At 36.5% G+C, this 27273-nt stretch overlaps 1 protein-coding gene across 8 annotated transcripts in view; it reads right to left on the reverse strand.

Moving 5' to 3' along the window:
• The window catches only part of KIF6 (kinesin family member 6), a 146603-nt gene that overhangs the window by 19320 nt on the left and 100010 nt on the right, over window positions 1–27273 (reverse strand). For 7 of the 8 annotated variants that reach the window (XR_009727322.1, XM_061365992.1, XM_061365994.1 and 4 more), the window contains one exon: window positions 9874–9924. The exons of the other annotated variant lie outside the window; for it this stretch is intronic. Coding sequence is in view for 6 of the 7 variants with exons in the window: in XM_061365992.1 (XP_061221976.1) it covers window positions 9874–9924 (51 nt within the window). In the remaining variant the exon portion in view is untranslated. The remainder of the gene's footprint in view (window positions 1–9873; window positions 9925–27273) is intronic. 8 annotated transcript variants of the gene reach the window in all.

Genomic DNA, 27273 nt, shown 5'->3' on the forward strand with positions numbered 1-27273 from the left:
TTTGTTTGCTGCTGCTTCTGCCTTCTCCTCTTTTCCTGCTACTTCTTTACTCCTCTCTCCCTTTTACATTTCCTGAACTCCTGCAGTGGCCTCTTTTTGCCCTGGATTCTTGCTGCTGCTGCCTCACACCCCTCTCCCCTCAGCAGCCCAGATGATTTCAGCTACAGCTGAAGCTAGGAAGCTAAGGCAGAGGTTATTGGCTCATTGTATCTCATTTTAGCACTCTTCAATACACAGGTTCAGTTATTTTAAAATTACATGAGAGGAATAGAATGAATAGACGATAGAACAGAAAGCATAATATTTACCCCAAAATTAAAGATAGATGCCCAAGAAAGTATGCTTCCTTTTTGCTACAGGTTTTTATTCCTCCAAAAGAGTTTCTTTTTTTGTTGTATATATTTGCTTCCCCATGCCGAAACAGAAAATATTTAAACATCGAATCATTTTATCTATGTATTAACTGCATATATATATGTAAACTATGAAAAATTGAAAATTCACAAGACCAACTTACACCTATACACAATTGAAAATTTGCAATGCTTTAAAAGGTGCAGAGGTGCTACTGCTGAAATATTAGCTATCAGATATAATTTCTGCAACTGTGTGGAAGAACACAAAGTAGTATCTGTTTTGTTCACTCAGGGCTGACTTTTAATTTATTGATTGAGAGTGTGTTATATGAAATTTGACTGTTCAGTGTAGCTGTATGCTTTTAGTGCATCAATTGAGATGAAATGGCTGAATGGCTTTCAGCTGATGTTCAGTATCACATGCAATTTTAGTGCCCCAATGACTTCTCCTGGGAAACAAATGCAATTTGTGCAATTTGAACCTGGATAATGCAGACTCAGGTTTCAGGTGTGCAGGGGAGGTATGACATGCATGCTTAGTAAAACACTGCCTCTGTGTATACTAGGGGTTTCTGTTGGCATAACTCCCTCAAATCTATACAACAGAGTTAATTTAGCAGAAGTCAGCAATTTACTTATAAGGAATATTAGTTCCTTTACATTAGTGGAACTGCACATACAGCTGAATGGCAAAATGTGTTGTGAAATCTTTTGCTAAAGAATGGACTTTGTCAATGGATTCATTGGATCATGAAACAGTAATTGTTATATTTATCTTCAGGCTAACTGGTTTTGTTTCATCTTCAAATACAACCAATTTGGTGAGGTGAGGCACAGGATACAATTAATACCATCTGCCTGTTTAGAAAGGAAGGTGAGATCTGCTTGAGTTGACAGTTCATATCATAAAGGTTCATGGTTTTCTTTTTCATAAAGAATACTGTAAGAGGCATTCTAAGATATAAAGATATTATCCTAATGAAAGGACCAATTTTGGAACACAGGAAGTAGTAAATTTTGTAACACATTCCACATCACGAAATCACACAGTACTAGAAAGAAACAATAGCACCTGTTAACGGGATCACTATTTCAGAGGATTATGGCAAGCATGGATGAAAAATATAACTTCTAGAATCACATACCAAGTGTTATCACTACAGTTTACTGCAGGCTGGCAAAAACTTTCAATTCTGTGGCAGATTTTTGTCTGCAGTGAGAAAACTTTGCGAGAAACCGTCTCTGACCCTGAACTTTATACTCTCTGGGGCGCCCATATATTTTTCAACCTGAGTGTATCCTAGAAGTCAAACTCCTAGGGATTTATCGTGTTGTGCCTCAAATAACATTGTGCCCTGCCCTCCAGCTGTACTTTTGCAGTGAAAGATTTTAATTTCTTCACTGGATAGGCTTGTGTTTATCTGCTTAAATTTATAGTCACTTGAAGTAACCAAATACAGAATTGAGTTCAGTAGCCAGTTAATATTTGTACTGTTTTATTTATCAGTTTTGCAGCTTTTGGCAAACTTGGACTTTAGCGCTTTCAAATTGGAACATATGCTGCCATTTGGGTTTTTTAAAAAGAACTACCTGTCCATCGTTATTCAGGATCAGCTTACAAGTCATTTTCCCCTTCTTTCTCATTCCTCCTCTGGGATATGTCAACATATATTTGTCACCAGGCACCACGTATGTACTTTATACAAAAACAAAGATGGGTCTGCACAGTGAAATTCAGTAGAAGATGAAAATGCCTGAAAGAATTTACATTGTGGGTTTTAGAGCAATTTACCCCTAATCCAAATGTAACAGACTTTTGAAAATTTCAGTCAGTTGGTCATGAGCATACATTGAAAGAGACTATCCTATTTTCAGTACTTTACAAGTTAGTGCATGTGTGGGTGATTGAGGGCATGTGTATTTTGCTGATTTTAGCTTTTGTTTTAATCACTGGATTTAGTAAAAGGGTCCATCAGTATACTGCTTTTCTTTGTATCATTGCATTGTTTATTGATTTACAGGCTTAATAATGACTCAAGCTAACTGACTTCCAATGGACTCCTGGAAAGTGGAGCTATTTTTTTCCAGCCTATATATGCTGGTTTAGCTAAATACAGACTCACACTTCAATTCCCTCTAAGTTTCTTCTTTGAAACTAGTCATCTCTATATTTTCTTCTGAAAATACATGGCATATAAAACAGAAGGTGTTGACTTCATGTCAGCTGTGCTCAAGCCATGAAAGTTTCTGAAACCATTGTGGCTAAAAGTTCTAGGTTTCCAGATATACAAGTACAATATACTGAGGGAAAAGAAATTAAAAAAAAAGAAGCAGCTTCAAGTTTAATACATTCTGAACGTGCCAGTTGATCTAGTGGAATGGTAACATAGCTGGGTCTTACTTAGGAAACCCCTACTAACTCACATTCTTGTTTACACTCAATAAATATATTTTATCATTTGATTACATGAGATTATTGTTGCATCATTTATCTTGTTCTTAATATTAGATAAAATCATACCTGGCAAAGTTACATGAAAATTGAATCAGACTAGATTGTCCAGACATGACATAGAAAACTCCAGGGACAGAGATCCTGCAAATATCTCTGATGACCTCTTTCAACATCTAACTATACTTATAGCATCTTTTTTCTGTTATCTTAATTTTAGTAGACAAAACTTTAGAGTTGAGAACTTCATCTTCAGATTCTGTCTTGCTTACTTGTTCATCACCAGAAGGAATCTTTAAATAATAATGCAATTCACATTGAACTTTCCAGTATTTCAGAAGAAATACTTAAATACTTATTGCAATAAAGTTTACAGAAACTTCAAGTTCTTCCAACTGTGAAATGCTGAAGTCAGTATCAATAAAACTGGGAACTGGATAGCTTGTTACAAGTTCATGACTCCTAACAAAAACGTCATTTGATACAAAGATGTCTTTGGTCTTTTTTTATGTCTGATAAGCTGAAATTGAATGGGTCACATGGCAAGCCGAATAAGAGCACACAAGCAATCTCAAATTTTCTGAACAGTCCAGGAGAGCATATTTGCAAAGATTTCCAGTAAAGATGCCATATGCTCTTTCTGGAAGACACAATGAAAAGAAAAACTTATAGCCATGTCTAGAATTTAGCATTGTGCCTAGTAAAACCTTCTAAAAAGAATGACAAAAAAACCACAGCAATCAACGAAACTACAAAACACCCTAGAAAAACTGAAGAAAACTTGTGGAAAGGTCTGTATGGGTTTAAGACCTGAAGGGACAGGTGTAAAAGAGTCTTTTTATTAGAACATACACTTACAATTTTAAAATTAATTCTTACTTGATACTTACTTGCTTAAAAGAGTCTTTTTATTAGAACATACACTTACAATTTTAAAATTAATTCTTACTTGATACTGGGGAAAACCCAAAACATATTACCTATGAAGAAAGGGAATCATCACTGATTCGCTAGCTGCTGCTTTGAATCTGTGGTTCTTTTTCCAGACTGTGATCATCTTTACAGATGAACTTGGTACATACAAAAATGTAACAGCTGTTTAAGCGCTCAGAGTTTTATCCATATACTGGGCTGACTTGGAGAGCAAAATAGCATGTGCAACCAAGAGAGTAACTTCACAGTTACCACAGGCTGAAGTCTATGCTTTTTTTGTTTTTGTTTTTGTTTTTGTTTTTTTTTTCTCCAAGACAAATCTCCAAGACAAGTAACTACAACAATTTAAATAAACTGAAGTAACAAGAAGGTATGAAGTTCCTCTAACCTACTAAAAATATCCTATGTAACTACTTATACATGTTTTCAAAATTAACTGTCCATCAGTATTCCAACCATTTGCTTAAAAATTGATTTCATAAGTATTTCTAAAAGCGGTTCATATGTTACAATAATTGCACAAACCAAATTCAAAAGTATCTTTATCTTTTTCAGAGTGAAACTCTTATCTAAAAAAAAGGCAAAGAGGCACTGGTGTCTGAATTTTCAACCAGTTTTGCTATTGATATTTTTGTCTTAGCAATACTAAAAAAATATCATCCTTTTTAACATACAAAATCTTACCAGCTTTCTGTCCGTCTCAAAATTCTGAAAGTAAACTTTAATGCAAAATATTTCTGTTTTTTTTTTTTGGGGGGGGTTTGTTTGTTTGTTTGTTTGTTTTTTCCTTTGAAATAGACTCAAGAAATAAAACATATTATGGCAAAGAGTAGCATTGATACCGCTAGAGGTCACCCTAGCAATAAAATCAGTGCTTCGCATTCAGAAAAACGCTGTTGTTGCTTGACATTTCATACACAAATATATAGAGGAACATTAACACACAGAAACACTGGGCACATCAAAATTATGAAATTCTAAGAGAAATCTTTCTCTTATTCTGAGGTCATTGCAGACTGACTACACTGCTTTTTTTTTTTTCTTTTTTCCTTTTTTATTTGGCTAGATGTAATATATTTTCAGGCTGGAATACATGAACCCACCATAGCTTTAGAGGAAGCATCTTTGGATGCCTAGCAGCACTGGTGACATGTTGCTTTATCTCTTGTGAAAAATGTAAAAATCTTACAATTCTGGACTTCAAATGGATTATTTCTCCAAAGTGCTTTATTTAGCCCATACATGAGATACAATTTCTCAGCACCAGGAACAATGGTCTTAAAACAGGCCATCTATTATTCTTAATGGATTGTGTTGGGTTTATGTGGGAAAACACAGACTGCCACTTTCCTCAACTTCTGTCATTTTGTGGTTGAAAACACTTGTGTTTCTTCAATTCATGGTGTTGGTAGAGATCAAGACCATCCTGCTTCACAGTTCATGTGTCATCTCAGTTATAAGATGTAAACCAGTGAAAGAAACTGTGCTCATTTTATTTAAATATGGAATTATTCAAATAAGAGATTGGTTCTGATGGAAAGCAGCAGTATGGAAGTTCTATGTGTTTTCCATTCACACAGGTCACAGCAGATGAGTACACAACAGTTAATAATTATTAGTCTAATTAATATTATATATGGCTGTAAGATGCTGTTATGGTTGCAGATGGAACTATCATACACTTCCTAAACATACCTAATATCCATGTCAGATACAAACAATGGTGGCACAGCTTTTCTAGTGGCATGAAAAGGCTCAAGGCCAGGTTGTCTGGGGCTTTAAGCAACCTGGTCTAGTGGAAGGTCCAAACCCCATGGCAGCCGGTTTGGACTAGAAGATCTTTAAAGTTCCCTTGCAACCCAAAACTTTCTGTGTCTCTATGATATCTCACTCTGGACAACTGGGAGCAGCAATTCCCAATTCTATCTCTTCAAATGTGCAGAAATATGTCAGACAACATATTTTGCATCCCAGCAAGTATAGGACATACGGTAGAGGCAGTTTCTTGGAGCACCACAAACTAGTGCATTGGAGGAACAGTTTCTTTGAAATTTTCCTAACACTGGCTGGATTATTCCTGCAGGTAGTGCCCTTATGAATTATACAGTATTTTCTGTCCCTGCCTTATTCTGCTACTGAGCATGCTGTTCTTTCATGTCTAGGAAAGGTAAGGAAACAGAATGAAAGGCATTATAAAGAAACTTACAGCAAGGCAATAACAATGGTATAAACTGATACAGATATCTTTAGAAGAGGTATATAACTTTGAAAATGCAGGAAAAGATGATTTAGACAAAGCTATAGAGGGAACAAAGACAAGGAGAATGCTCCCTGTTGTTGCTAAAAAAAAATATGTTTTAGAAATCCAAATGAAAAAGTAACAGATGCCAAATCTCAGGCATTTGTCACACAATGCTGGTATGCATTTTCAGGCCTTCAAATACATTTGTTATTTCTGACTCACCTAGTCATTTTATTTTTTATAAAAAATAGGATTTTTTCAAAGGAATTCTGCTCAAAGATCTTGAGAACAGCTCTTTGAATAACAGTAGGAATATAAAATCATAATTCTAAAATGGAAGTTACGAAACCTTGGAAAATACTGTATTTTTTTTTTAATGAAACTTTGATAAAACTGGGCATTAATGCTGAAATCCATACCAAGGATGCAGTTTGCTTATGAAGACCCATATTTGCTATCTTTACCCATGTTAGATTGGATTTTTTTTTTCCTTTTCAAATAGCCCTTCAGAGACAATGCATTTGGACAGAAAGAGATTAATTTGGTCCCAACAAACCTCTCCAAAAGCAGAGAGGTTTTGCCATCTCTTGATGTTTTCAGGAGAATCTCAAAAAAACTGGTAAGTGCTACTAGCCTAGAATTCAAAACTTCCATAAAAGGAGAAGGAAGGCTCATGGAGAACAAGGTGAATAAGAAAAATATTTGAAATGGAAAGCTGCAAAACCGCATTTCAACTAAGCCTATGAAGTAACTGCAATTCCTATAACGAGGTCATGCTGTGCTGAAGATGCTACACCACTGGCTGCAGACTCTACTATTGTCAATTTAGAAAACACATTTCAGACTGCACATAATAAGTGACCTTCTGTGCATGAAGCTTTGTCAGGATGTGTTTGAAGCTGACTGAACAGCCTGAGGCACTTGCAGATTTGCTAAACATTTCTGCTGATATGGACAGGTCATCAGGAATATATTCAAGAGTCCTTCCTAACTTCCAGAGCTGACCCAACAGAAGCCTCTGCTCAAGATGTAGTTGAATAGGCAAAACTGGGCAAGTATCAGTATAATTGTGTCTCTTACGGAAAGCTATTGTACAAAACATACTTTTGCTAGCTGCATCCCCATAGAAGAATCTTCTCATTACAATATGTCATAGGATTTCCAATGTCATAAAGCAGGTCCAAATTAGGATTAAGTCTTCCCCCCAGTCCTGGTGAATAATGTTTAATTAGCCTGACTGACTGTAATCATGCTCTATCAATGCCAAACTGCTGTAAGACAATGAAGAATCAGGTCCCGTATTTTACAGAAATGCTTGTTTAAAGCGTATTATGGTAATGCTTGATTAGAATCATAAGAGCCATGCCTCTTTTTTCTATTTGAAACCCCAAGGAAAGCTTTTCTTTCCATGTTTTATTGCATCTTTTCTATTCAGAGGAATGATGGCAACCTAATGTTTTTGCTCTGTCGGTACTTCAACAGTGGTCTTTTTACAGCTAATGAAGATGAAAGTCACTGAGAGTTAATCCTTGACATTTTACACCAAGTATTCAATGTTTGTGTACTGAAACACATGGAGCAGTGCCTCGCTCCTATGAAACCTCCCATCTATTTGTGTCCTTTGTTAACTCCCAGCATACGGTGTTTTAAAAGAGACAGCTAAGCACAGTGGGCTAAACAGTGGAGCTTTCCTTCAATAAGAAATCCACATCTTAAGCACAGCCAGGAGATGAACAGTTCTACACTGTTTAAAACTGAGCTAGAATAACTGCTAAAAGAGTTTAAACCATAAAAGGCTTTAAGTTAAAAAAAAAAAAGAAAAAAAGAAAAAAGGCACCTGGAAGATGTTAACTTGGTTTCTAATTGAAACAATGGTGTGTTTTATTTCATGCTGGGATTTCAACAGACTCTTAATTAGGCTTTTCTACCATTCAGTTTTCATTTAAAAATATCTTGCTGACATTCTGGTCATCAAGAACATCCTGGGAGACTTGACACCTGTTGCTCCTTGGAAGAACATTCACCAAAAAAGGCAGGCAGGCAAATAATATTCCCCAACTCTTAGACTAAATATTAAGTATTAAAACTTGGAGTGAATTAAAGACAGAATTCCATTTTGTACTGAAGATATCACTTTAGATTGAACTTCAGATAATTAGACTAGACTAAACTAGAATAGAACAGAATTGTCAGACATGACCTACAACAAACATCTAGTTTAGGGACTGCAGTGATAGGACAAGGGGTAACCGGTTCAAACTTAAACAGGGGAAGTTTAGATTGGATATAAGGAGGAAATTCTTTCCTGTTAGGGTGGTGAGGCACTGGAATAGGTTGCCCAGGGAAGTTGTGAATGCTCCATCCCTGGCGGTGTTCAAGGCCAGGTTGGACAGAGCCTTGGGTGACACGGTTTAGTGTGAGGTGTCCCTGCCCATGGCAGGGGGTTTGGAACTAGATGATCTTAAGGTCCTTTCCAACCCTAACTATTCTATGGTTCTATGATGATTCTATGATCTAGTCCAATTGCCTGATCACTTCAGGGCTGCATAAAAGTTAAAGTATGTTCTTAAGGACATTGTCAAAATGCTTCTTAAATATTGTCAGGCTTGCAGCACCAACCACTTCTTGAGGAAGCCTGTTCCAGTGTTTGACCACCTTCTTGGTAAAGAAATGTTTCCTAATATGAAGTCTGAACCTTCTCCAATACAGCTTTAAACCATTCCTGTGTCCTGTCACTGGACCCAGGAAGATCAGCACCTCCTTCACTTTCCCTTCTCATACTGATAAAACTAACTGATCTTTGACTCCTGGGCTTTATTGACATAGACAATATTAATTTTAAATGCTGATTTTAAAATCAGATAAGAACATCATCAACAGAGCATGAGATGCATGACTAAATTAGAACGAGAAAGGGGAAACTATTTTTTACTATTCTGCTGTATCTTACTTTCCTGAATTTAGGGAGAGAAGAAAGCCCCCAAATTTTTTTTCTCTCATTAAGAGACAAATATTGTTCACAGTATTACGTATACACAGAAATAAAACCATCAACTGCAATCTGGTCTGAGTTAGCTCCATTTTTTATGTAAAGAAGGTCTGTGAAGGCATATTTTGGGATTCTTTTATGGATTTAAAGTGAGGGGGGCTTAAACTGTTATTGCCCAAGTAGTTTTCTGTCACGTTTTAGATGAAATTTGCTGTCCCAAAAGTGGAATTCTCATATGAACACTCCTAGGCTGTTTCAGTACAAAGTCCGTGGAGTCAGCTTAAAGCATCTTAAACCAAATTTGGATGACTTTACACTTATGTGAACAACTTACATTGACACTTTTAGCTCCACAGCTGTGTCAACAAAAACTGCAAGAAATAACTTCTGAACTCCTATAACTAGATGCAAAAGAAATGACCTGTATATGCCTTCAGTCTTTCTTGGAATGAGAAAATTAAAAAGGATGTTAGACAGATTGTGGCAACATGGATAGAAGTTCAGTCTCAGGACAAATCAAGGTCTATTAATTGGAATTCAAATTAGGGTCATCAGAAAGTGAAAAAAACCCACAACAAAACAACCAAAAACCTAAAAATTAGGTGAGCTTAGATGTCTCTGTTCTTGTTTCGGTCACTGTGAAAAGAAGGTAAGGCAATACCAAATCCCCAAAACTATAAGACTTTTGCATTTTTCTTCATACCACACACAATAAGATACTTTTTGAGCCAGATTTCTGGCAAAGTTCATAGAGTCCATGTTCTTTATGGTATGGACTGTTGTATAATTTTGTGGCAAAAACGATCATAGAAAAACAACCTGCTCCACAAGCAGATTCAGCCCTGGGAGAAAGCTTGTTGCCCCCGCTGTAACCTACTGCATATGAAGGTTTTACTCTTACCTAGAGCTGCCTTCTGAATGTGCCTCTGGGTTATCTTTCCTTTCAGATTGTCTATAAATGACACAAAGTGCAGACAGTTAGGATTCAAAATGTCAGTAATCAATGAAGTCATTGCTTATTTCCCACTATTTGAAAACCCCTGTGCTGCTGGCCAATTTAAGTGTACTTTTCTGATCCACAGGACAAGTAGTTGTCTGAGTTCTTTCCTTCTTGTCGTGGCAAGTATACAAGTAGGCACAATTTGGCTCTACATATCCTAAGATGTAACTTTATCCAGTAAAAAAGACTGAAAATGAAGCTATTTATTGTCAAACACTTTTACAGGATAATGATCTCCTGCTGCTAGATACAAAAGAAGTCCAAGTGAGGCTAGAAGGAGTACAGAATTCCAAGTGTCTATTCAAACAGACTTATAGGCACTAGCAGTGGAAATCAGGTATTAGGTCACTCAGTCCACCTCTTTGCCAGTGAAGAACTGGTTCTCTACAGTCCATTTGCTCCTGTTTGTACAGCTCAGTTTTAAATAATGCATGTGATAGAGCTTCTGCAAGTTCTACTACTTAACACAACTCCCTGTCTAGATGTCACTGGTCTTCAATGGAATTTTGTTCCTTAATTTCATTATCTCCTATTATTCCTAGTTAGGCTCCCATGCCCCATAAAATTCACCTTTACCCTCCTTTTATTAATTTCCTTCTTGATCTATGACACTGTCCCAGTTCACCAATTATTTCAAACAGTAACTAGATTACCACATGGGAAGCCATTATTCATAGCTATTAATGGAACCAATAAAGGAAAAACATAACCCTACATACTATTTGTGCTTTGTAAATTTTATAAAGCAACTCAGTTGATGTCAATACTCAGCAAAATTGGATTAAGTACACCAGGTTTTTCCTCAAATTGCTTTTGCTATTCTGGATACTCAGATCCCTGTATTCTATTGTACTATATCATACAGGGTGATGTTGTTAACTCAATATTGAGCCATGAGACAGTTATGGAACAATTTGTAGTAATCTTGCGATTCATCTCAATGGATTACTATTAATTTAGGTGCCTCAGAAAACCATGTATTTATCTTCATGTAAGGGCTCAGAAACTCCCTCTTTCTTAAGCACTGCGAGCTGCAAAAAGCAAAAGTTCTAGTAGTGAGAACATCCTGTTCATCAAGATCCAAAAGGAAATAAAGGTGACATCCAAGTTCTCAGTCATATCAATAAATGGTTTTAGTAGCATTATTTCTCTTTCTTTAACCATATCAGAAACAGATTATCAGCAATCTAAATGGTTTGCATTTCAAGTGGCAATGAGGTCAACAAAAAAAAAGCAAGCTAAACAAGTCAATGAAAGTAAGATCAAACAGGTAGATCATAGCTTGCAATCAATACTAATATGTGGAAATAGAAGAATATGGGGACTGGTCTTTAAATGCTTACAGCCAAGAGGCCTGACTTTCAGTTACCTTGAATCTACTTTCAGCACAGCTAGGACAGAGAGCACAAAGGCTGCAGAAGCCTTACTTTTATTGCTAGTTTTATTAGGCCAGCCAACAGTGTGGATGCTCCTCCCCTGCCTCATTCTAGCTTTCATACGGTTCTGCTCCGTCCATGATATGGACCATGATGATGTAAGAAATCTTGCCTTTCTTATATTTGGCAGCTTTATGAAAGAATGAGAAGCTGGAAACAGACCACTGTAATCAGAAAGGAACCAAAGAAAACCTCCTTCAGCTAGAAAAATAAAAATCGAGTCTTACCATTTTTATACCAAAAAAGTTTTTTTTCTTCTATGAATAGAAATAGAAAGGTGACATTCATCCAATTCACACAGTCCAAACTGCCTTTTCTGGGCAGAAAAACCTGAACTTCATTTCACACAAAACTTCCTGGAGGAGAAACTGTAATTGTATTATGGGAAAAGTAGTCCAAACAGGAATTCTGCTTCAGAGGACATAATGGTATCATCAGGCACCTGACTAATTCCATACCAAGACTTAAGCAGATATGATTTAATATTTCAAATTATTTTAATCCAATTTGAAATTTGACAGTTTATTTAGATTTTCTTTGAAAAAAAAAAGTTTTCGTGTAGAAACTCTAATTTTTGACAAAACCTTAACATTTTCAGTACATGTTTTTGATTAAAGTAATCTTGTTCTGTTTTTATTACAAATACTTGTGGGAGAGAATGAATGTTTCTGACCTGCTCTACTTCAGCTTCTGAGAACTCCATCACCCCAATGCAAGGCTTGAAGTTCACAAGTGACAGAAGCAGGGGATGATGCCAGTACTGTTGCCTTCACAGACCTTCCCATATAAACAAATGGAAGATTTCAGTCTTCAGTACTTCCAGTTCTACAACTTTCATAAACACAAATATTTACCCAAAGGAATATGAAGAATCACATTCTCATTAAAAAAACCCCATGCCTTCTGATTCCAACAGTGTAAAGTTGTGGACAAAGTAATACTTAAAAGTGGTTTGCAAAAATGGAATTTAAGACTTGGAGAACAACTCTCAACATATGGCTAATTATGTTTTCTGAAGTTTCACCAAATAAGGAGCTAAAAATAGGTCTGCAGCTGATACCAAATAATTTTCTTCCAGTGGAGTCATTCTTCATTTGAAGATAACAGTCCCAGTAAAATGTTGAATGCTGCAACTCCACATGTTTTGGCAAAAAAAGTAGTTTTGGGGAATTTAAGAACTCACTCAGCATGCAGCCAGCTGTCATTAAGACTGTGATAAATCTGTTGGTTTTGGCCTGGGTTTCTGGACACATGTACCATCCAGAGGTATGGAAAAGAGATGAAGTGGTAACACAGAACTTCAGCTTTGTGACAGGAGACAAAAGCAAGGAGGAAAATGGAAGAGACAAAAGAAAGGAGGGAAATGAAGAAGACAAAATGGAATAGTGAAGTCTAATTAAGACTGATGTAAAGCAGAGGAAAGCATACATATGCTGAACGAATATGACAAAATCCATAACTTTAATAGCACAGCTGTCCTTCAGCTGCTTGTCTTTGTGTTCTTCCAGAGTATTTCAAGGAGCTGAGTTTATCAGAAATAATGAATACTTTGACAATACTGCACATGCTTCAGGGCAATACAAAAATGAGTATGCTACAATAAAATTTTTTTTTTTAAAGTATTTTTGGATTTTTGAGTCTACATTAAAGGTTTTAAAGCTTCTCTGATGTTTTATCAGACCTTTCATATAATACTATTATAAGGACGAAACACTGGACAAGCAAAAAGTACACACACAACCTTAACTCCCTCCCTTTGAGAATATTTGTTCTTAATGTTGTGGATAGGCCTTTAACTTCATGCGTGGTCTCTTCTGACTTAATAATCAACAGTCTGGAGCAATTATTTGTCAATGACCTCTCATCTCACCATTTTTTGATACTTTTCTATTTTTTTACATTTTCCATGCCTGTGTTTAGCTTAAGAAGTCCTTCCTTCCAGGAGATCCTGAAAGCTTCACACCTCAACTAGGATGCTGTATCTGAGTCAGATGAGGAGTCCTGCTGAATGAGCACAAATTAAAGCTGTATACTTGGCAAATAATCACTGAGGTAGGCTTTTGAGACAAAGAGGAGGGTAATCGCATGACTTCCATGGGTCTTGTAGAGTTATATTTTTAACTGAGCTTGAGGTCAGAGTTGCAATAGCTTACAAAGGATTTCTGAATGTAGGAGACATTGAACCCAAATGGAGATATTTGAATGGAGAAATTTCTCTAATGGAGTATAATCAGAGGTAGTTATAGAAAATCTTACTAGATGTGTTAGAGACTATTGAAAATCTGGTGCTGAAATTAAATGAGAACAAAACAAAGAGTATCTGACAAGAAAAGTCATGGAATAAAAAAATAACATTATCTTTTAACTCAAAACCCTGTAGCACTAAGAGCAGTCAAACTGTTCAGCCTTTCTCTACACAGAGAGATATCTTGGGCAAATTCTGACTCTTCTTTGCAACCTTAATTCTTCTTCACTGGCAAAATCATTTCAGTCAGCCCTATCAGGACAATACTCAGAGGCAAAGTAATCTGCTCTAGTAATATGGCTCAGTGCTGCTTCCTGGAAAGGAAGACAGGTTCAGAATCAGAAGCACAATCATGACTTCCACACCAAATCCATAGCTGCAAACCACAGCTTAAACTCAACACAAGAACAAACAAGCACATTTTTCCCAACATGCTCTCACTCTTTGAAGTTCAAATATCACAGATATTGCGTATGTGTTACAATGATGTAGATTACTGCACATTTAGAGTTTACTATTTAAAGCATCTGTCAGGGGCATGTTCCCTTCCTTGACATATTCAGATGAGACAATAACAGTTTTTTTATTGACATATTTAATATCTTTAAGCAGGAACAAATTTACAGACAGCTGTCTCATAAGAAAGCTTATGAGACAGCAGTCTGCCACTTATTGATATAGGATGATTGTATTTTACTTCACTGATTATACTTTGAGCTACTTGATATAGTCCTCTAAACTCTGCCCCCATTTCTATACATTTATTTCTAACCTCCATATTAAGTCTCCTCACCATATCCCACATCTTCTTGTTAGTTCTGGACAGATTATGTTATACTTTTTTTTCTCACAAAATGGTTACTTACACTTCCTGGTTGATGGGCATTCCTGTAACCGTTCATTGTTTGGCCTGCATTTCCACAGCACCCTTTATCCCACATTTTTTTTCTAACAGCCTTTTATACATTCTTGCTTTTACAGAAAAAAAATGCTTTGATAGGGCTACAGGGCAAAACCGTAGAGAAAATTTATTTCTCTGGTGACAGCATTCTGGTTCTCTGCATCAGCCTCATTGGCTGCATAGGCCTTAATTGTTGAGATGTTCCCCCAGATCCCATTTATCCAAATGAGGGAAATGCTGGCATATACCACACCTCCCATTCACTCAAAGGCACAGGACTACTTTCTGTAGAAAGTAGAGTATGGGAAGGGGCTAGTGCAAATAAATTTCTAACAGCCCACATTGTTATCCTAGATATTCCAGTAATGCCTAACAGCACTAAGGGCTCTGGACTGCAGTTCATTCAACGCCTCCTTGAAACTGGAACTCAGAACCTGGATGCTTTCTGAATTTAGAAACAAATGCACAGGCCTTTACTCTGTTGTCCCAAGGTTGATTGTCACCACTCAGCTGCTTTTTGGTAAGTTGGACTTAATGGTACCCAGGCTGTTTTAGCCAAGCATGGATGTTTAGTAGCAAGCACATTCCAAGAGAATTCAGCAGAGGTACACAGTATTTCTGGATTCTCAGTGGATTGAGATATGCAGCTCAGTCAGTAAAATAGTCCTTCTATATGCACTAGAAAAGGCAGTTTGAAGGCAATTTGTTGTATTTCAGGAATTAAAGCGAATAAGGCTGTTTTGGTGTGGGTTTTTTTTTTTTTTGGTTGTTTTTTTTTTTTTTTTTTATCCTCCCTAGACAGCTCTTGTAAATTTAGGTGCCTAAATTTCAGTTAAGCTGTATCTTAGATGCCAGAGTACTACTTAAGGTATTGTTCAAAGTTAACAAATGTTCTCTGTATCTATCTTCTTTTCATATGCTGGAGAAAAGACGGAAATCATGTACATCTGGAAACTGTTGCTTTGTTGTTTATCACATCTGTTTGTTCATGAATTAAATATTAAGTTGACCCAAAAAGCATGGCTGAAAAGCAATGACGTATGGGTAAGGAATCATAATCTGTGAATTTAGTGCTTTTGATGCTCATATGACTAAATGCAGCTTATCTTTTTATTGTAGAAATTAATGTGAAGAGGAAGAATAAGGAAAAGGAAGTCAAATCAACAGCTTAGTATGCAGGTTCTATTTTTTACTTCTAATGTCCGAATTTAAGAAGCTTAAAAAAATAAATATATAGGGTCTTAAAGCACAAATAAGCAAAGTCAAAGACAAGTTTTCTGGTAATAATACATTGGTCTCAGTTAATATTTTAAACAGAGAGTGAACATATCCATGTATAAGGTGGACATGGTTCTGTTCTGTTCTGTTCTAGTATTGCCTTCATAGCTTTAGTAGAAAGTTTTGCAATTTCTGTGCAACAATTTGATGATGTTTCATTTTGTGATACTTTTTATGGACAGAATTGCCCAAGAGAAAATTAAGCATAGAGTTCCAGGCTTCACTATATCTTTCAGTTCCACATCTTAGAATTTTGCTTTTATGCAAGAAATTGTCTCAGACTGGAGCTCATATTGCTATGTGAATTTGGGACAGATGTGACACACTTAGACTGATGTTAAGAATCTGTCAGATATGACACAAAATTAAAAATAAAAAAAATAAAAAAATCATGGTGCTGTATCTGCTTATATATGTTACCATGTTTTGAGGGCATGTCAAGTTTTCAGGATGACAGAAACAAGGTCAGAGTGAGAATGGGTGCATAACGTATTTTTTTAGTGCTTGTTTAGTTGTAGCATGTATACCAAGCCTTTAAGAAATGGCTTTTTAAGTGTTAGACACATATTAGAATCCAAGAAAAATCTGAAATAGCTACCTGTAAAGGTACAATATATATTTACTGTTGTGGATAAGCCTAAGTCTTTTTCTTGAATTGCTCAACAACTTAAAACACAACCTGATTCTAAATAAAATGGCATAATCATGTCCTCTTCCCTCAGCCTTAGCAAAAGTGCATGAGAACATTTTCAAAATACAACTGTTCTCTGTTGATTGCACTCCTTTTGCAATATTCACTACCAGCTGTGGTGACATCACTTGTCTTACATGATTTAGGAATCAGTTTGGTTAGAAATAAGTAGCTATTATATTTTAGTACATGTAAGCATGTCTGCTTATACCACAACTCTGCATGAATGCTGTACAGATGTGCAAATGAACTGAAGGGTCCTATGGAAAAAAAAATTTATTTCTGTGCTCATGAAGGGGTTTTGTTCTTTAACAGTGCTACTCTGAATAAGCTAAGGTCTACTTCTCTAGAGTTTGAAGGTTTGATTCTTCACTCATGAAATCTCCCACCATCCAGTACTAAAGACAAACATGATAAAGGAAAGCATCTTATACAAAAGACTGTAGGATTTTAAAAAAGCCCTATAATATAGCATTAACTATTATCTAGCATCTTTTCTTTAGAAGAACAAATCAAATAGACTGACTTAAAATCTCATTAGTCTAATAAAACAGCAAAATGCAGCATATCAATCCAGGAATGACTACCTTTTTTCACTTTGTAGACAGCCTACAAGCAGAAAATCTGTTACCGTGAGGTACTCTTCCAAGCTTATAGTCATGGCAGTTCATAGCTTGATTAAATCCAATAAGCCTGGTCCATTTGCTTTTGTTACCTAGTGAAAACCTTAAGTAAAAAGTGTTCACTTAGTTTCTTCCTGATCATAACTAGTTCCCTTGAAAATAATTCTTTTTTCTAAAGAACAGAACATCGTTTGCAACAATTAGAAAATGAAAATGTTTCTTGCACATGTAGATTCCAACACAGATCCAAAGAAAACATTAACATCTTGGGCCTGGAGTGACTGTTCCACTAATAAGGTTCCTCTGTTTAACGAATAGCACATCAGGGGAGCATAACAGAGTTGTTCAAATTAATTCATTCAGTTCGGTATTTTCTGAATAAGTCATTTGACAAATGGTGTTTTTTCATTCTAGTGACCCATTCAGCCTATGCACGGTCACCCAGCAGCATTGCCTATTGTTTGAAAGCAAATATAAACATATGCAAGCTACTATGAAACAATGGACAACATTTAGCATTGGCATAAACATATGCATTGCTCCCGGAAGCCAAAAGACTTGTACCTTCCAAAATAAGTTTCCTGAGTGCTGCTGCAAAGGTGATTTTATATTACCGAAGATGGTATCCTCTTATACAGAGGAGGAGTAGAAAAAGGAGAAAGGCTGCCAGAAAGCTTCTAGGGCTGCCTGGTTGTCTTGTCAGTTTCATCTTTAACAGAGCAGAGAAGACAAGTCCTACTCCAACTAAGGACTGACAGACGTAGCAATAAGATCTTTCTGTCTTCTCTGAATTGCCTAAGCACGACCTGTGATGGAGCAGTAGCTGAATAGACAGCTGTTACAGCTGCCATCAATCTAGGTGTACCCCACAAGTGAGGCAAAAGTTAGACCTATTATGTTTCCATTTCCTACAGTAAGTATAGGAAAGATGGATTGTCTTTCCTTATTTCAGAAAAGCATAGTGATGCTTTACAGGCTATTATAATAAAATTTATATTCTTGTCTGGTTTTCCTTCTTGGTTGCACATCTCACTGTCAGATTTCTGGAGACCCTCATTCAGCTAAAAGTATTGCATTATTATTCATTGCCTTATCAGAGGATGTTAAGAATTACACTAAGCAAAGGTAGCTACTCCAACACAACGTGAGCCCTGCTCATGTCGCCATCACCTCAGAGATTCTATGGAAAAATTCTCATGTAAATAAAAAATAGGATTTGTGGATTACAACCAAGGCAGTTAATTGATTACTCTGACACACCATGAACACCGAAGAAACAAAAAATTCATTAACATGAACTTCTCACTGAATTGCTAGCAAGAAAGGAAAATATATACCCGTCACTCTTTGCTTTCTATTACGAGCTAACTGGCTGCTCCTAGAACAAGAAAATAGGTTGTGGAAACTTTTATCACAGTCTGAGGCTGAGTCTGCCCCAAGATGGTGGCAACCAGTTACATTTCGCAGCTATCTGTCAGGCCTGTGTGAGATGCCCAACATCTGTTCTGCATTACAGCACCTTGACAGAGATCATATGAAAGATGCTGTGAGAGATCACAGCATTTTTGTATTGTGCTCTACAGATCCCTGGCTAAATTGAGCTACATAAATCATGCCTGAAGTGCTGGACATTGGTAGAAAAAGAACCCTAACAGAATCAGGGTGAAAGTTAGCTATATTTCATCATGGAAAGAAGAAAATAATTTAAAATGGAAGGAGTTTTAACCAAGCAGAAAAATAAGATGTAGCAAATCAAATAACATTTCTAACAAAGGACAAACTGCAGTTGGTTAAGAAAATGAAATCTGCAGAAACTCATCTGTTTTTCCATGTTTTCAGATCCATGATTCCAAAAATCAAAATGTAACATTTAAAAACTAGATTACAAAACTGCAGTCACAATGGCACGATGATTAGATATTTATCCAAAACAAACACACATAGGAACTACGTTTTTTTCAGCATTAGCTTGCAAAACAATTGGGCCAAGAAATTAAGAAGAAAGAATCTAAAGACTGTGTCAGCCATGCTAAATGGCTTCAGCTTTAACAGCTACTGCTATTTTTGGTAGACACATAAACATGCCTCCTTTATTACAAAACTGCTTTGAAACTGACCTGTAGATCAGAAACAGACTGGGGCTTCTAGGCACTGGGCCACATCGAACAACATTCCATCTGGGAAATTACATCTAGGGTACTGTTTGTCCCATGGCCCGTTTCTTTTGTTTTTCTCGCAGATGGCTGCAGGTTTTGCAGAGCTAATGTGCTTTGTTTCATTAGTCGTAACTGCCACCTCTTACGGATAAACAGCATACTTACACACCTGAGAATAAGCATAGCAGAAATACCACTTGTGTTCCTTTTTTTGACACAACATCTTGTGTCCTGAAACCAAGACTGACTCTCTGCTAAGTAGCAGAGAACATCTGCAACATGGCAGCGTCCCAGGAGAGAAGAAATCAGCGGGGACTAAGTGTATCAAGGCTTTATTTTTATATATGTATATCCCAGTGCTGGAACACAAGTGGCGAAGTAGCGGGCTTTTTTTTTTTTTCAGAAAGCTTCCAGTCTACACTGATGTGTGCTTGTCAAATCTCCTGCTTCTGATGGTAAATTACTGCTTGTTCAAGACCACTGATTTGGCTATTCATCTGGAATTTCTCAGGTACTGAGGAGGCCAGCTAGGGTAGCAGCTGCCAGGCAGACAGAAATCCTGGACACATAAATCACTGTACATGCAGAATGCATACAGAGTGACACTGAGCAGGCTTAGTACAAGTCATCTGGGCACACACAGTACGTTTGACACCTGCAGAACACATTGGATGGGTTGCACAGCATATGTTGCATGAGTGCTGTGTTGGCACATAGTCATCGTACCCTGAGCATGTTAGATGCACTGCAATGCTCAATTTCTGTCTATGAGGGAAATCTGGGATCCTTAGTATTTTAATGCCAAGAATTGGTATGTTAATGCTTGATTCTCAGGGAGCTTTCCACATCAGGAATGGACTCTGATGAAAGAACAAGATAAATAGCAAAGAGCAAATTCTCTTGCTGCTCTTGCAAGTTGTGTCTTTCATGACATGGAAATCTATGCAATGTTTAAAAGCAGTATACAACACTTTCATACAATGAAACACTTGCTTGTGAAATAAGAAAAAGCACTTGAAAGAGCACATCATACCTGTAGTAACATTTCTAAAGATCAAAAATGAGAAAACTTTTAAAGGTAACCACCTTTTAAATAGAGGACAGTCCTAAAGTGACAGGCTTGAGCGCACAAAAATGGATTACTCTCAACATCGGAAGAAGGCTGAGCAGCCTCAGTGGTATAAAGCTTGGTGAAATCTGGAATGCAGTTCAAGGAGGCAGCTTCAAAGACCTCAAAGGTGGATTATATAGCAATAAATTTCATTATATAAGTGATACTATTTGTTCAAAACAATTACTACTATGTCTAATGCTTGTTGCCCTTTATCAGCTAAAACAAGCATAAAGACAAATGTGGAAATATTTTCAGAATTTTCTTTTCAATCCTTACACAAGTAGAACTCAAAATGACCTCCCCTAGAGTTTTTCTTTAGTGAGGATTTTGAGATTTCAGGTTCCATGGCTTTAAAAATCTCTGCTGAGAACAGCAATTCATGCAAAGCTACCTGAAGAACGAAATGTGAAATGATATTATTGAGTTACCTATTGATTAAGTCTGCATAAAGAATTAATCTATTTCTGAGTTGTTTGCATCTCATTTGAACCAGTTTTGCATGTGGAATGTAACCTTTCCTTTCAGAGTTTCTCAATCCCTTTTTAAATCCAATCTTGCAATTTTTCTTCTGCACTTGTCACTTCCAGTAAAATTCATTTCCGGTAAAATTCACTGAGCATATAAGATATATACACAGATATAAATCCATGTAAGTACTTGATACTTTCTGGAATTAAACTAGAACAGTGAATTATAGTAATCAGCAGCTATGAAGTTTCAATGTTTTTTTCCATAAAAGAGTAAGTATCTCAGAATATTATACTGAAGAATGGAATGCTTTTCAAAGCACAATAATTCCTCCTTTATTACAACCTCACTTCACTCACGGCTAAAACAATGTCCAGTAAGCTAATGTCTCTGGTTCAGAACACTTATTTTAACATAAAAATTAATAAATAATACTACCAAATAGTATTGAGCTCTAAGAAAGCTACATGTTGATGTTGATGATTTTTTTTTCATATAGCAAATAATCTCAGAATTTTTAATTCATTTAGGTTGCACATAAGGCATGGAATTTTTCAACAGGGAAATTCTGTCTTTCCTAAGTACATGTACTTTTTCAGCCAAAGGTTCACAAATACCTTTTTGCCCATGCCTGACTTCCCTCAATTCTTTCAGTCCACGTAATCATGGTCCCAACATCATCCTTGGTGTTCTAATTCATTTCAAAGTCATTTATTGACTGTATGTGAATCTAAAACAGCATAGATGTGCAACTTAGCCAATAGAGTGCTCTCAGACCATCTCTGCTTGGAAAACATCATCTTATTTAACTTCTTATCTATGCAAAAAGGTTGCTTTCAGTTCCCTTCATAAAGTTGTGCAGGTCTAAAGGAAAGCCTTGCACAAAATATTCTTACTTTGGAGGTTAAAAGTAGGTCTATCTGGCTTATCTCCATGGGGAGGGAGAGTGACCATAACAGAATAATTTTTTAATGTATACATACATAGAGTCTTGAACATAGAGGAAAAGGTAATTATAAATTCAGGTTTTACATTATTTAGGTTGTGATTAGGTTTAACAACAACTTTACATTCATAGAGATGACAGGGTAAGGTATAAGGCAGTGAATCAGAATCAGTATTATCATTGAGTACTGTGATGTCTTGTCCTCACTCCAGTCATCACCATTTCAGTGTAGCACTCCATCAACTGTGATACATTAGGAAAATTATTTGAATAATTTACACTCAAATTAAATTAAGATTCTTTAATAATCTTGCTTTGCAATACTAGGACATGCCCTCACTAATAATTATAATTGGCTTTGGTGTCCTATGATCTTGTGCACCAAAATCAAAGCTTGAAATTAACAGAGCAGCGCAACACCTCGTCATTCTTGTGGGTATAGTGGCATCATCAACATCCACTCACCTACCCCTTTTCATTCCAAGAGTGCCTGTTTCCTCACACAGTTATTACTCCCACATGAATTTGCCTGTCCTCTCCCAGCTTCAGTCATAATGTTAGCTGATTTCTGGAAAGACTAAAACCAACAGTTGCTTCCATTTGGGCATTAAATACCATTTAGTATGTTTTCTTTTTCATTTAGGAAAAAAACCTAAACTTAATAGTGGCATAAATACCTCAAAATAATTTAAAATAATAATATATTGCTGCAGACTCAGCAATATATCCCAATATATATAATATATACCCCATTTATAGAGATGAAGTGGAAATCTTTACTAATCTTAAATGCATCTAACACATAGCACACTTTTTTTTACAGGCAACTTCTTTAGTAACTACTTTCTGACTGAATATATCAGATTAATTTATACTGAAAACAGTATTATTAATTCCCCCAACATTAACTTGTTGTGTAATCAATTTAGTAGCAGTTGGGCCTTTTTGTTATTTAATGCTTTGCAATTTGCTCAGGTGTAGGCTTATTCTCCTTACTGTCAGAATCCTTTCACACAGAATGTTCTTGGTAATGGTGTAAAACTACCTTGTTGGTAACAGCATTCTGGAAATAAAATTCCTGCTAACCCTGATAAGGAGAGAAGTTTTGACTTCAGAGGTTTTGTCTTTGTTTCTCACCGTCTAGCTCTATTTCAGTTGGCAGCAAATTAAATTGATTTTCTCCAACTTGATTTTGTTTTGCCTGTGGTGGTAATTGGTAATTGATCTCCCCATCTTTATCTCAGCCCATGAGCTTTATCTTTCCTTCACCCCTTCTGCTGAGGAACAGAAGAGAAGAGCTGGATAGGTGCCTGGCAGGCAGCTGAGGTCAACCAATCACAATGTGCTAGCCACAATTAGGTTTCTGCAAGAAGAAATTCTATGCATCACTATTCTGAAAACAAATCATTGGCTTCAGTGTCAAATTTTCTTCCTTAAGTCTTCTTCAATAATACCAAAAAGATACATCATTCCTCTCAGAGACCCTAACTCTTTGGAAATGATAAAATACAGTAACATTTGCAGTGGCACAGCAAGTTTTTTCACAAGAAAATAACACTTTTCTTACCCAGTGAAATACACATTTTTAAAGATTTTAATGTTGGACTAAAAATGCAAAAATTCTTCTATGTCAGTGCCACTCCACTTTCCACTTCTATGCTGGCTAGAGAGTTCTCATTAGTTCCTTGACCTGAAAGTTGCTTTTTCCCAGTTTTACTGTCAGTTTTCTGTATTTGTCTTTTAAAGTCTAGTCCTTAGGTACATTTTCCAGTCATATAGAAACAATTCTGAGCAGCTCAAACTCAAACCAATCTGGACATGTCTACATGTTTAAAATCCACGCTTTGTTTCCCTGCTTTTGATGGTGTATTTATGCAGTATACTGACTTTCAGAAAGAAGTGTCCCTCAGTGCTTGCACTAAAGCCCTCTGGTCCTTTACTTGTGCCTATATAGAGGTTTGCGTGATAACACAGAAAACAGGATCACTAATATGCCCTGGCTTAAAAACACATCTGTCTTCATTTTTTTTAGTGTCAAAAAAAGACAATTTCATCCTACAATAAAATTCACCTTTTTATTTCTAGGACATCATTATTAAAAGTAAACATAATGAAAAAACGAAGACATACATATTATTTTTCATAAAAAGAATTTAAAAATCTCTGCATTCTCTGCAGTGTTATTAAACATAAAAGGAGACAGAATCCAGGAATATATGGTATAGCAGCAAAGAGGCATGTTAGCCAAAAGGTCTAATTTCTGATATTATAGTCACTCTACACTTAAACTCCAGCTTACATCATGACATTGTTTTCCTTAATCTTTTTATGCAAATAATAACATCAGCAAAATCCTACCATGAAAATCTTACTGCAAATTCCTTTTTCCAGCCCTAACTTCCTGATGTTTTTGAAATGCTAGTGTAATTGAGAAGTGGTTGGAATATTTTGTGTATTTTTCACTGCAAAACACTAACATTTCTGAAATCGTAACGAAACGGTATTTATGACATGAAAGTTACAGCCAACTGTTATATCGCAAAATATAATCAGACTCTGTGAAATGAGCTCTATGGCCTCTGTGGTGCATAGTTTTATACTATTAAGGGTAGCTTAGAAATAACAGAAAGTGATATTGATGGGATCTGTTCTTGATTGTGCACAAGAAGGAAGCCAGGAATGCTTAGGGAAACCAAAACAACAATAAAACTGAATGAAAGATCTAGTTGCAGGCCGCAGATGACTCTCATTTCTCCTACCACATTTTCAGTAAAAATTTGGCAGGTTAGTAACCTTAGCATCTTTAATGGTATGCTGAGTATGATAAGATAAACTTAAGTGAAAACTGAAAAATCATTTCAGGCTCCTAAACTATATAAATTAGAGTAATTGTATTGAATAAGCCAGAAAGCATCATACTGGATGCGAAGACTTAATAACTGTTAGAGATGGGATAACAGATAGATTTATTAACAACTACGATCAAAAGAAGATTAAATATGAGAATTTTCAATTTGAAAACTCTTGTAACTGCTCTTTACGTACCAAACTAAACCCCAAATGTGTAATTTTGTGCAAATTTTTTTTTTTTAGAACAATGGCAGCTTAAAAGAAAGAAAAACAGCTTTTCAAAATTCATGCGGACTACATTTTCTTAAAGCAGCTTTTCAACATTCATGTGGACTACAAGCTATTACAGTTTTCTATATGAAGCTTATAAGCATTGTCAAGTTCAGTGCCCTACTACTGATTTGTTATACAACTGCTTGTTTGTGCAAGGATCAGTTTGGGGTTTTAGGTTACATACACATATGAATATGTGCTCAGATTTTTGCATTTTTCATGATCCCCAGATATACTTCACTTTTTCATTTCTAACACTGAAGAACTTAACTAAAAAATTTAAACCAGAAGCTTCTAATTGCAGCAAAACCCATACTCTACTGCACTATATCATAACTTTTGTCAAGTTACTGTGGCAAAACTCACAGCAATTCAGTGCAAAGCAAGGACTTCTTTTATATTTTGCTGGGATCCATGGAAACAGCCTTTAGGGGCTACTCTACGCTGCTTTGTTACATTATTTCTGAGAGCTGGCACAGTAGACTCCAGCAAATCTCAAGGGACATGCAAATCTTGTCACAGCATGACACTACAAATGTCAGGACTGGCATGTGTGCCACCACTTGTACTTTCTCCCACACCCTCAAATGTCAATTCTCCCCTAAGATATTTGCAACTTATAGAAGGTATATGTAAGGCTTTGTTCTTCAAGCAGGACAGTAACCGTCCCAGGCACTGAGAAAGATGTGCTTGTGTATAGCTGCTTACTGCTGGTGTTCTCTATGCCTGCTCCAAAATGGATTTTAACTTCAGCAAGTAAAGAAATTTGAGACTCAGTGTCGACTTTGGCTCTACCTCATTTAGACTTATCACAGATGGGTAAATCTAGGAGATAGTAAGGAAATCAGGACAATGTGGACTTCAAGATGGCAGCAGAGAAAAAGAAGTTATATCCTGATCCCTCATGCTCACCTGTGCAGACAGCTGCCCAAAAGCTGCAAGCATTATTCACCTTGGAGATGCTTCCTGTCACTTGCCATTGTCCTCCACAGTAGGTTTAAACTGCTTTTCCCAGTTTACCAGGGGAAAAAGCCTACTTAGCAGGATTTAAGTGAGCCCACATGTAATCTGGAGAGACCCATAGCTGCAAAGAGGATACTGAAGTTCTTCCAGCATGGGCCAACCTGCACAGATCCATTTGCAAGTTCTGTACTGACATTCATGTTCTGACAAATCTGAAGGAGACAAATGAACCAACTGAGAGAAGTCAATTTTGATTCAAGTGTCATGTCTTAACAGAAATAACCCAGTGTTCAGAACACTGCTGCAGCAAGGCTCAGCACCTAATGTCTCTGGTTCTGGATCCCTTCCAAACATTCTTTGTGTTGTGGTTTGAAAACACTGTGCCAACATGTCTGAGGCTTCCTACATAGCTGACATAACTTTAAATATAGTGCATAATATCTCCAAGCAACTTGTGGTATACCCAAAGGTGTTTGGGAGGGGAATCTGGCAGTAGCTACCATTCATAACCATAAAGAATATAATCATGGCTATGGTGAAAGTACATGGCATTTGTCAGGAGTGCCATGAGACTTTTGTCCTTTTCAGAAGTCAGCTCATGCTATAAAACAAGAACTGATGAAAATGAATTCGTTGTCCATGCTGGTGCCACAGAAAGAGGAAGAAGAGAGGAACTAAAAACACCACTGGACCAGGATGCCAGGTTAACGTTGAATCTAGTACCTTGCAGCCTGTATCTGGAAGCTTGAAGAGACTTGGTTCTCCTGAATGTGTGCATACAGGAGGATCTGATCTCCATCGACTTCAGGAGTAGAGGACAAAACTGCATTTCACATCTGATAGAGAACCTGTATAGCCAATTTCTAGGAAAGAAGCTACAAGCTTGGAATCAACAGAATTCAAGAAATCCATGAGGAATATATAAAATGCTGCTAGAAGGACCAGATAAGACCTAGCTTGGGGTTGCATGTATATACAGGAGATTTTTGGCTCTGAACAATCTGAAACTGGAAGGCAAGCATGTGCTGTTTGGGCATTAAAGCAAAAAATGACAAAAAAACCCCAGCAAGCTGAGGCACTCCTCAGAATTGTTCTAATCAATACATACAAAGAAAGTGCAGAGAAGCAATTCAGTAATTCAACAATGAAATCTTCTTTATGAGAAGCTATATGAATTTATAGATAAATACAATTCTTAATCCCTAGGTATCACAATTTGAAATCATATTTTTGAATCCTTTTATCCCCAAATAAAATTAAAACCCCCAGTATTAATAGCTTAACTTCTCTTTTGAGAGATTTCAGAGATCCTGTCAAGTAAGCAAGGGAGCTAATTTTCACATTATGATATTTAAAA

Source organism: Neopsephotus bourkii, unplaced genomic scaffold, assembly GCF_033783945.1.
Source record: "Neopsephotus bourkii isolate Nb327-2 ecotype Australia unplaced genomic scaffold, CSIRO-AGI_Nbou_v1 NB_1292, whole genome shotgun sequence".
Lineage (NCBI taxonomy): Eukaryota > Metazoa > Chordata > Aves > Psittaciformes > Psittacidae > Neopsephotus > Neopsephotus bourkii.